The sequence below is a fragment of the Bombina bombina genome, chromosome 6 (genome assembly GCF_027579735.1).
Source record: "Bombina bombina isolate aBomBom1 chromosome 6, aBomBom1.pri, whole genome shotgun sequence".
In the NCBI taxonomy this organism is placed as follows: Eukaryota; Metazoa; Chordata; class Amphibia; order Anura; family Bombinatoridae; genus Bombina; species Bombina bombina.
The window spans coordinates 282,960,977-282,973,476 of record NC_069504.1 but is presented as its reverse complement, the minus strand read 5'-3'; the positions used below and the strand labels follow the sequence as shown (position 1 = coordinate 282,973,476).

Genomic DNA, 12,500 nt, shown 5'->3' with positions numbered 1-12,500 from the left:
CCTTTAAGAAGTCGGGCCCTCGGGCCAGGGCCGATTTGCCCGACTTGTCAGTCCGCCCCTGGTTGCGTTATTTTACCCTCCATAGCGCTGTCATTACGAGTTACTGAAAAGCTTTCCCCATAGACATCAATGGGGAGTGAGTGTTAGAAAAAAACCTAACACCTGAAGTGCGGAATGAAAAGCTCCATAACGCAACCCCATTGACGTCTATAGGGAAAAAAATTACGTTTAAACCTAACACCCTAACATAAACCCCAAGTCTAAACACCCCTTATCCACTGCCCCGACACCTAAATAAAGTTATTAACCCATAATCTGCTGCTCCCGACATCGCAGACACCGAAATAAAGTTATTAAACCCTATTCCGCCGCACCCCGACATCGCCGCCACTAATAAAAGTTATTAAACTCTAAACCTCTGGCCTCCCACATCATCGCCACTAATAAAAGCTATTAACCCCTATTCCACCGCTCCCCGACAATGCTGCCACTATAATACATTTATTAATCCTAAACCTCTGGCCTCCCACATCACTGCCACTAAATAAACCTATTAACCCCTAAACCGCCAGCCCCCCATATTGCAAAAAAACTAAATTAAACTAATATCCCTTAAACCTAACAACGCCCTAACTTTATATTACAATTACAATATCCCTATCTTAAAATAAATAAAAACTTACCTGTGAAATTAAAAAAACCTAAATATAAAAACTCTAAATTAACCTAACATAACTATTATACTAAACTATTATACTAAAATTAAAATAACTACCAATTAAAAAAACTAAATTACACATTAAAAAAAAACTAACACTACTAAAAAAATTTAAGTCTAAATTTACAAAAAATAAAAATACTAAATTATGAAAAATAACGAAATTGCCAAAATAAAAAAAAACCTAGCCTACAATAAACTACCAATAGCCCTAAAAATGGCCTTTTGTAGGGCATTGCCCTAAAGAAATCAGCTCTTTTACCTGTAAAAAAATACAAAGACCCCTCAACAGTAAAACCCACCACCCAACCAACCCCTCAAAATAAAAAACCTAACTAACAAAAACCTAAGATATCCATTGCCCTGAAGAGGGCATTTGTATGGGCATTGCGCTTAACAGGGCATTCAGCTCTTTTACATTGCCCTGAAAAGGGCATCCAGCTCTTTTACCTAAAGCCCAAAACCCTAATCTAAAAAACAAACAAAAAAAACACCCAAAATGTTTAAAAAAAAAACCTAACACTAACCCCCAAAGATCCACTCCCAGTTACTGAAGTCCGGACATCCATCCTCATTCAGGCGGCGAGAAGTCTTCATCCCGGCGGCACAGAGCGGATCCATCCTTGAAGACATCCGATGCGAAGCGTCCTCTTCATACTCCTCTTCACCTCCGTACACTGGATCTTCAATGCAAGGGAGCCTTTTCAAAATGTTATCCCTTGCATTCCTATTGGCTGATTTGATTTTTGAAATTCAAATCAGCCAATAAGATGAGAGCTACTGAAATTCTATTGGTCGATTTGAATAGCCAATAGAATTTCATTAGCTCTCATCCTATTGGCTGTTTTGAACAACCAATAGGATTTCAGTAGCTCTCATCCTATTGGCTGATTTGAATTTCAAGAATCAAATCAGCCAATAGGAATGCAAGGGATGCCATTTTGAAAAGGCTCCCTTACATTGAAGATTCAGTGTACGGCAGTGACCGTATGAAGAGGACGATCTGCACTGGATGTCTTCAAGGATGGATTCTTACCAGGATGAAGACTCCTCGCCGCTTGGATGAGGATGGATGTATGGACTTCATAAACTGTGAGTGGATCTTCGGGGGGTTAGTGTTGGGGTTTTTTAAAAAAAAATTTGGGTGTTTTTTTTTTTTTTAGATTAGGGTTTTGGGCTTTAGGTAAAAGAGCTGAATGCCCTTTTCAGGGCAATGTAAAAGAGCTGAATGCCCTTTTAAGGGCAATGCCCATACAAATGCCCTTTTCAGGGCAATTGGTAGCTTAGGTTTTTGTTAGAGTTTGGTTTTTTATTTTGGGGGATTGGTTGGGTGGTGGGTTTTACTGTTGGAAGGGTCTTTGAATTTTTTTTCCAGGTAAAAGAGCTGATTTCTTTAGGGCAATGGCCTACAAAAGGCCCTTTAAAGGGCTATTGGTAGTTTATTGTAGGCTAGGTTTTGGGGGGGGGGGGGTTTGGGGGGGGTTTATTTTTATAGGGCTATTAGATTAGGTGTAATTGTTTTTATTTTTTATAATTTTGTTTGTTATTTTTCGTAATTTAGTATTTTTTATTTTTTGTAATTTTGGACTAAATTTTTTTTAGCAGCGTTAGTTTTTTTTAAATGTGTAATTTAGTTTTTTTAATTGGTAGTAATTTTTATTTTAGTATAATAGTTTAGTATAATAGTTATGTTAGGTTAATTGTTAGTTTAAATTTAGTTTTTTTAATTTCACAGGTAAGTTTTTATTTATTTTAAAATAAGGATATTGTAATTTTAATTTGAAGTTAGGGGGTGATAGGTTTAAGGGTTAATAGTTTAATTTATTAGTGGCGATATGGGGGGCTGGCGGTTTAGGGGTTAATAGGTTTATTTAGTAATGGAGATGTGTGGGCTGGCGGTTTAGGGGTTAATAGATTGGGGATGTGGGTGGGCGGCAGATTAGGGGTTAATGAGTTTAATATAGTGTTTGCGATGCATGAGGGCGGCGGTTTAGGGGTTAATAACTTTATTATAGTGGTGATGTGGGAGGCCGGAGGTTTAGGGGTTAATAACTTTATTTTAGTGGGGGCGATAAGGGTGGCCGGAGGTTTAGGGGTTAATATATTTAAACAGTGTTGGCGATGTGGGTGGGCGGCAGATTAGGGGTTATTAGGTTTATTTAATAGTCGCGATGTGGGTGGGCGGCAGATTAGGGCGGGAGGGTGACAGTTTAGGGGTTAATAGGTAGTTTATGGGTGTTAGTGTACTTTGTAACAGTTTAGTTATGAGTTTTGTGAAACATTTTTGTTACACAAAAGCCATAACTACTGCTCTCAGATGGTGATATGGTTCATGTCGGTCTAGGCTGTAACGCAAGCATTTTAGCCGGACCGCACAACCTGTAATACCGGCGCTATGGAAATCCCATGCAAAAACGTCATTTTTTTTAGTGCGGGATTGACGTTGCGTTACAGGCTACAATACTTGCGTTATAGCTATACCGACACAACCTCATAATGGCTGCATTTCTGTTTTTACACTGAAATTGCCATTTTTTCAGCATTAAAACCATAACACACAACTCTTAATCTAGCCGCTTGTGTTTTATTCTGTTTGCTTTATCTATTACAGCTGTGTTTTCATGAAACATTAAACCAAACTTCACTAATACTTTGGATATGTGCTTTTAAATTGTAGTATGGAAACTATAAGTCAGTGTACAAGAGCACATGCAACTTCCTGTTTGCCCCCAATAGATACCACTCAAGGAGGAAATACCAATGAAGACAGTTTGAAAAATATTAAATCTATCAACACATAAAAGGCTCAGACATAGAGACTTCATTACTGTAAAGGTCAAGGATTCGCTGAACCTGGCTGCTTTGATGTGGTACAAGAGGTTAACAAATAATCTGGATGCTCAATAAGAAGAAAGGAGAAGCTTTTCTGTGGCACAGCTGGGAGGCCCCTGCGAGGCACTAAAGGCTTTGATACTGGTCACAATCCTGAATATTTTAAAAGAAGTCAAAATAAATAAACCAAGCTTCAGTTTCAGAGGCAGCCACTTACATCTTAAAGAATAAATCCAAATGGATACAAGGTCATTTTCTATTGTTTGGTCATTTTATATGTAATGGTCAAGTGGGCGCTTTATACTATGTCAGCTTTTGTTCCGTATTAAACAGCAAATGAGGGACCACATTTAAAGGTACCACTAAATACACTAGAATTGAATAATTAACAAGTGCATAATAAAAAGACTATGACATAGCACTTACTTTGAATTTAAAATAAGCAGTAGATTTTTTTTCTGACAATTTTTTGTTTCCCCCCATTTGCAGCCCCCTGTATCATGTGACAATGATCAGCCAATCAGAGAATAGTATACGTATACCCTGTGCACATGCTCGGTAAGAGCAGGTGCCTCAAAGTGTGAATATAAAAAGAGTGTGCACAAATTGATAATATAATTAAATTGTAAAGTCTCTTAAAACTACATGCTCTGAATATGAACGTTTCATTTTGACTTAAGTGTTCCTTTAACATACTACATGAATGTGAATGTTTTCAAATGCATTTACCTTTGTTTGCAGCAGTTGTTTTTCAATATTCCCTCTAGCACTTGCCTTATTTGGTGGAACCAGTGCAGACTTGCTATTGGAGTAGACACAGCCTGCCACTGCCATTTTGTTAGTAAAAGTCTCCTATTGCTAATATTCCAGAGCCCCTGGCTCTTAATTTTTATGAAAACACATCCTAGTTTTGCAAAGCAGAGACAATACTCTCATAGGAAAATCTCATATCTCATAAGATATATATGAAGGAATTTTTAAAAAAAAAACATAATTTATGTAAGAACTTACCTGATAAATTCATTTCTTTCATATTAGCAAGAGTCCATGAGCTAGTGACGTATGGGATATACATTCCTACCAGGAGGGGCAAAGTTTCCCAAACCTCAAAATGCCTACAAATACACCCCTCACCACACCCACAAATCAGTTTAACGCATAGCCAAGAAGTGGGGTGATAAGAAAAAAGTGCGAAAGCATAAAAAATAAGGAATTGGAATAATTGTGCTTTATACAAAAAAATCAAAACCACCACAAAAAGGGTGGGCCTCATGGACTCTTGCTAATATGAAAGAAATGAATTTATCAGGTAAGTTCTTACATAAATTATGTTTTCTTTCATGTAATTAGCAAGAGTCCATGAGCTAGTGACGTATGGGATAATGACTACCCAAGATGTGGATCTTCCACACAAGAGTCACTAGAGAGGTAGGGATAAAATAAAGACAGCCAATTCCGCTGAAAATAATCCACACCCAAAATAAAGTTTAAATCTTATAATGAAAAAAACTGAAATTATAAGCAGAAGAATCAAACTGAAACAGCTGCCTGAAGTACTTTTCTACCAAAAACTGCTTCAGAAGAAGAAAACACATCAAAATGGTAGAATTTAGTAAAAGTATGCAAAGAAGACCAAGTTGCTGCTTTGCAAATCTGATAGACCGAAGCTTCATTCCTAAACGCCCAGGAAGTAGAAAATGACCTAGTAGAATGAGCTGTAATCCTTTGAGGCGGAGTTTTACCCGACTCGACATAGGCATGATGAATTAAAGATTTTAACCAAGATGCCAAAGAAATGGCAGAGGCCTTCTGACCTTTCCTAGAACCGGAAAAGATAACAAATAGACTAGAAGTCTTTCGGAAATTCTTAGTAGCTTCAACATAATATTTCAAAGCTCTAACTACATCCAAAGAATGCAATGATTTCTCCTTAGAATTCTTAGGATTAGGACATAATGAAGGAACCACAATTTCTCTACTAATGTTGTTAGAATTCACAACCTTAGGTAAAAATTTAAAAGAAGTTCACAACACCGCCTTATCCTGATGAAAAATCAGAAAAGGAGACTCACAAGAAAGAGCAGATAATTCAGAAACTCCTCTAGCAGAAGAAATGGCTAAAAGAAACAAAACTTTCCAAGAAAGTAATTTAATGTCCAATGAATGCATAGGTTCAAACGGAGGAGCTTGAAGAGCCCCCAGAACCAAATTCAAACTCCAAGGAGGAGAAATTGACTTAATGACAGGTTTTATACGAACCAAAGCTTGTACAAAACAATGAATATCAGGAAGATTAGCAATCTTTCTGTGAAAAAGAACAGAAAGAGCAGAGATTTGTCCTTTCAAGGAACTTGCAGACAAACCTTTATCCAAAACATCCTGAAGAAACTGTAAAATTCTCGGAATTCTAAAAGAATGCCAGGAAAAATGATGAGAAAGACACCAAGAAATGTAAGTCTTCCAGACTCTATAATATATCTTCCTAGATACAGATTTACGAGCCTGTAACATAGTATTAATCACAGAGTCAGAGAAACCTCTTTGACTAAGAATCAAGCGTTCAATATCCCATACCTTTAAATTTAAGGATTTGAGATCCTGATGGAAAAAAGGACCTTGCGACAGAAGGTCTGGTCTTAACGGAAGAGTCCACGGTTGGCAAGAGGCCATCCAGACAAGATCCGCATACCAAAACCTGTGAGGCCATGCTGGAGCCATCAGCAGAACAAACGAGCATTCCTTCAGAATCTTGGAGATTACTCTTGGAAGAAGAACTAGAGGCGAAAAGATATAGGCAGAATGATACTTCCAAGGAAGTGACAATGCATCCACTGCTTCCGCTTGAGGATCCCTGGATCTGGACAGATACCTGGGAAGTTTCTTGTTTAGATGAGAAGCCATCAGATCTATTTCTGGAAGTCCCCACATTTGAACAATCTGAAGAAATACCTCTGGGTGAAGAGACCATTCGCCCGGATGTAACGTTTGGCGACTGAGATAATCCGCTTCCCAATTGTCTATACCTGGGATATGAACCGCAGAAACTAGACAGGAGCTGGATTCCGCCCATACCAGTATCCAAGATACTTCTTTCATAGCCAGAGGACTGTGAGTCTCTCCTTGATGATTGATGTATGCCACAGTTGTGACATTGTCTGTCTGAAAACAAATGAACGATTCTCTCTTTAGAAGAGGCCATGACTGAAGAGCTCTGAAAATTGCACGGAGTTCCAAAATATTGATTGGTAATCTCACCTCCTGAGATTCCCAAACCCCTTGTGCTGTCAGAGACCCCCAAACAGCTCCCCAACCTGTCAGACTTGCATCTGTTGAAATTACAGTCCAGGTCAAAAGAACAAAAGAAGCCCCCTGAACTAAACGATGGTGATCTGTCCACCACGTCAGAGAGTGTCGTACAATCGGTTTTAAAGATATTACTTGAGATATCTTTGTGTAATCCCTGCACCACTGGTTCAGCATACAGAGCTGAAGAGGTCGCATGTGAAAACGAGCAAAGGGGATCGCGTCCAATGCAGCAGTCATAAGACCTAGAATTTCCATGCATAAGGCTACCGAAGGGAATGATTGTGATTGAAGGTTTCGACAAGCTGAAATCAATTTTAGACATCTCTTGTCTGTCAGAGACAGAGTCATGGACGCTGAATCTATCTGGAAACCTAAAAAGGTTACCCTTGTCTGAGGAATCAATGAACTTTTCGGTAAATTGATCCTCCAACCATGATCTTGAAGAAACAACACAAGTCGATTTGTATGAGATTCTGCTAAATGTGAAGACTGAGCAAGTACCAAGATATCGTCCAAATAAGGAAATACCACAATACCCTGTTCTCTGATTACAGACAGAAGGGCACCGAGAACCTTTGTAAAAATTCTTGGAGCTGTTGCTAGGCCAAACAGCCGAGCCACAAACTGGTAATGCTTGTCTAGGAAAGAGAATCTCAGAAACTGATAGTGATCTGGATGAATCGGAATATGCAGATATGCATCCTGTAAATCTATTGTGGACATATAATGCCCTTGCTGAACAAAAGGCAGGATAGTCCTTATAGTTACCATTTTGAATGTTGGTATCCTTACATAACGATTCAATATTTTTAGATCCAGAACTGGTCTGAAGGAATTCTCCTTCTTTGGTACAATGAAGAGATTTGAATAAAACCCCAGCCCCTGTTCCAGAACTGGAACTGGCATAATTACTCCAGCCAACTCTAGATCTGAAACACATTTCAGAAATGCTTGAGCCTTCGCTGGATTTACTGGGACACGGGAAAGAAAAAATCTCTTTGCAGGAGGCCTTATCTTGAAGCCAATTCTGTACCCGTCTGAAACAATGTTTTGAATCCAAAGATTGTGAATTGAATTGATCCAAATTTCTTTGAAAAATCGTAATCTGCCCCCTACCAGCTGGGCTGGAATGAGGGCCGCACCTTCATGTGGACTTGGGAGCTGGCTTTGGTTTTATTCCAGACTGGAGATGGTTTCCAAACTGATACCACTCCTGTGGGTGAAGGATCAGGCTTTTGTTCCTTATTGTGACGAAAGGAACGAAAACGATTATTAGATCTAAATTTACCTTTAGATTTTTTATCCTGTGGTAAAAAAGTTCCTTTCCCTCCAGTAACAGTTGAGATAATAGAATCCAACTGAGAACCAAATAATTTATTACCCTGGAAAGAAAGGGAAAGCAAAGTTGACTTAGAAAACATATCAGCATTCCAAGTTTTAAGCCATAAAGCTCTTCTAGCTAAAATAGCTAGAGACATATACCTGACATCAACCCTAATGATATCAAAGATAGCATCACAAATAAAATTATTAGCATGTTGAAGAAGATTAACAATGCTATGAGAATTATGATCTGTTACTTGTTGCGCTAAAGCTTCTAACCAAAAAGTTGAAGCTGCAGCAACATCCGCTAAAGATATAGCAGGTCTAAGAAGATTACCTAAACATAAGTAAGCTTTTCTTAGAAAGGATTCAATCTTCCTATCTAAAGGATCCTTAAAGGAAGTACTATCTGCCGTAGGAATAGTAGTACGTTTAGCAAGAGTAGAGACAGCCCCATCAACTTTAGGGATTTTGTCCCAAAATTCTAATCTGTCAGATGGCACAGGATATAATTGCTTAAAACGTTTAGAAGGAGTAAAAGAATTACCCAAATTATTCCATTCCCTGGAGATTACTTCAGAAATAGCATCAGGGACAGGAAAAACTTCTGGAATAACTACAGGAGATTTAAAAACCTTGTTTAAACGTTTAGATTTAGTATCAAGAGGACCAGAATCCTCTATTTCTAATGCAATTAAGACTTCTTTAAGTAAAGAACGAATAAATTCCATTTTGAATAAATATGAAGATTTATGAGCATCAACCTCTGAGACAGAATCCTCTGAACCAGAGGAACCATTATCAGAATCAGAATGATGATGTTCATTTAAAAATTCATCTGAAAAATGAGAAGTTTTAAAAGACCTTTTACGTTTACTAGAAGGAGGAATAACAGACATAGCCTTCTTAATGGATTTAGAAACAAAATCTCTTATGTTAACAGGAACACTCTGAGTATTAGATGTTGATGGAACAGCAACAGGTAATGTAACATTACTAAAGGAAATATTATCTTCATTAACAAGTTTGTCATGACATTCATTACAAACAACAGCTGGAGGAATAGATACCACAAGTTTACAGCAGATACACTTAACTTTGGTAGATCCAGCACCAGGCAGCGTTTTTCCAGAAGTATCTTCTGACTCAGTGTCAATCTGGGACATCTTGCAATATGTAATAGAAAAAACAACATATAAAGCAAAATTGATCAAATTCCTTAAATGACAGTTTCAGGAATGGGAAAAAATGCCAGTGAACAAGCTTCTAGCAACCAGAAGCAATAAATAATGAGACTTAAATAATGTGGAGACAATAGTGACGCCCATATTTTTTAGCGCCAAAAAAGACGCCCACATTATTTGGAGCCTAAATGCTTTTGGCGCCAAAAATGACGCCGTATCCGGAACGCCGACACTTTTGGCGCAAAAAAAACGTCAAAAAATGACGCAACTTCCGGCGACACGTATGACGCTGGAAACAGAAAAAAAAATTTGCGCCAAAAAAGTCTGCGCCAAAAATGACGCAATAAAATGAAGCATTTTCAGCCCCCGCGAGCCTAACAGCCCACAGGGAAAAAAAGTCAAATTTTAAGGTAAGAAAAAAAAAATTGATTTATTCATATGCATTATCCCAAATATGAAACTGACTATCTGAAATAAGGAATGTTGAACATCCTGAATCAAGGCAAATAAATGTTTGAATACCATAGCTTAGAGTGTCACAGAAAATAAGACTTACTTACCCCAGGACACTCATCTACATGTTGTAGAAAGCCAAACCAGTACTGAAACGAGAATCAGTAGAGGAAATGGTATATATAAGAGTATATCGTCGATCTGAAAAGGGAGGTAAGAGATGAATCTCTACGACCGATAACAGAGAACTTATGAAATAGACCCCGTAGAAGGAGATCATTGAATTCAAATAGGCAATACTCTCCTCACATCCCTCTGACATTCACTGCACGCTGAGAGGAAAACCGGGCTCCAGCCTGCTGCGAAGCGCATATCAACGTAGAATCTAGCACAAACTTACTTCACCACCTCCATAGGAGGCAAAGTTTGTAAAACTGATTTGTGGGTGTGGTGAGGGGTGTATTTATAGGCATTTTAAGGTTTGGGAAACTTTGCCCCTCCTGGTAGGAATGTATATCCCATACGTCACTAGCTCATGGACTCTTGCTAATTACATGAAAGAAAAAAGGGGTTAAAATACTTAGTGTTCTCCCCAGGACCTCTTTAGCGGATGCACCACATGGCTGATTTTACTGACCACCCAGGTAAATTTTTTAGCCAATATTAAAGGGATAGGAAACCCCAAAATTTGCTTTCATGATTTAAATAGAACATACAATTTTTAACAACTTTTCAATTTGCGTCTATTATCACATTTGCTTCATTCTCTTGTTATCCTTTGCTGAAAGAACTACATTGCACTACTGGCAGCTAGCCAAACACATCTACTTAGCCAATCACAAAAGACAAATGTGTGCAAGCACCAATCAGCAGTTAGCTCACACTAGTGTAGGATATGTGCATATTCTTTTTCAACAAGGGATACCAAGAGAACAAAGCACATTTGAAAATAGAAGTGAATTTAAAAGTGACTTAAATTTACATACTCTATTTGAATCATTCAAGTTTAAAATTTGTCTTTCCTATCCCTTTAATCTAAAATTAGCTAATATTAAAAATGTTAAATTTTTATTGGATAGCTGAAAATGATATAATGTTTGAAAATATTACACTGCTCCCACCTGGCTGCCTCAACGTGCCCCCCGGCTACTTCATAATACCACCCGGCTGATTTATATCAATAATATGTTAGTAATAAACAGAACCTTATTTTACCGAGCTAATAACCTTTATTTTCAGCAGCTAAATACAGCAAACACATGTCCAAAATCAAGGAAAAGTATGACAAAGCCTTTGCCAAGGACAGTATAACTTATGGAGCATGTGTCTCCATAAATAGTTACCCTGAATGTTCTCTCTCTATTAGGCGGGTTACATACAGAAGGACTAAATGTATACTACTACTGACATATGTCACCAAATTATTATTAAAAGGGACAGTAAAACACTGTCAGCATAGTCTAATATTTTTTTTAAACAATTTAAAATTTTGTTTGCTGCAATTATTTTAAATAGATAAAGTCCACCCTCATTTTGAGGGGCCAATCTGGGCTTTAGTCTGCTGCCGACAAGGCTAGTAACAGCCATAATGCTAGCTTGTAAAAAAAGAAACATCCCCACATTACACCTAACTAGAAAAACAATTCTCTCCATGCTACGCAAGTAAAATAATCCACTACCAGTATTTTAAAATGAAGCATTTTACCTTAAAAAGCCTTATGATTTTTATATATTGTTTGTTGTAGCCAATTAAGGACAGCTATAATTTTATAGGGAATAAGAGGATTAACACAAGCTGTTTTGCCACTAAGCAAATGTAACTAGAATATCCTGACGAGCACTGATAAAAAAAACCCTTGTTTATGTATCAGACACTAAACCTCTAGTTTCTTCTGACTGCTTGAAAAAACGTGAATGTATTGACACAAAGCACTCTGGGAATGGAAATATAAACTGACACATGATGTGTGCCTCACCAGACCTCTATGTGTTGTTGTAAATACACTAAATGACTAGTTTACAATGTTAGCCTTAGACCATCAATCATTAAACATTGTGTATAGTAAACGTTTTGTGTACCTGTTAATAGCAATCTGTACTGGGGAATCCTTTGAACTGGTTTGAGCAAATAATGCTTCAGAGCCAAATTAGCGCACCGAGGACTCATCTAAAAGAGAAGATTCAGAACTTTTTGAAAAAATGGGTCTTAATGCAAAGCATATAGATAAAGCTGCAAATGTATTAAACAAATGTAAAAGTATCACACAAAAAATAAAACATTAAAAAGGGATAGAAACCCAGCATTTTGCGTTCATGATTCGATAAAGTGCTTTGTTGCCATAGTATTCTCTGTTGTAAAGCATACCTAGGTAGTTAGAGTGCACGTGTTTGGCACAGTGCACTCTAAAGCAGTGCTGCCATCTAGTGCACTTGCAAAAGTATTAAAAAAAATTAAAGCACTCTTGCAAAACTCCAATATTAGTGCTCTAGATTAAACATCAGTAAGCTTAGCTACTTGCTTTTCATCAAGAATACCAAGAGAATTAAGTAAATTAGAATTAATAACTGACACTCTGAGTTATGAAAGAACATTTTTGGTTTAATTTGCCTGATAATCCTCCTCTGTCACATAGTCTCACCCACTTAAAGGGACATTAAACACTTTGAGATGGTAATATAAAATG

At 37.6% G+C, this 12,500-nt stretch overlaps 1 protein-coding gene across 1 annotated transcript in view; it reads right to left on the bottom strand.

The window, feature by feature from the left end:
- FGD6 (FYVE, RhoGEF and PH domain containing 6) overlaps positions 1-12,500 on the bottom strand; it is a 269,170-nt gene that overhangs the window by 126,003 nt on the left and 130,667 nt on the right. The window contains exon 8 of the mRNA XM_053716891.1: positions 11,896-11,983. Coding sequence (XP_053572866.1) covers positions 11,896-11,983 — 88 coding nt within the window. The remainder of the gene's footprint in view (positions 1-11,895; positions 11,984-12,500) is intronic.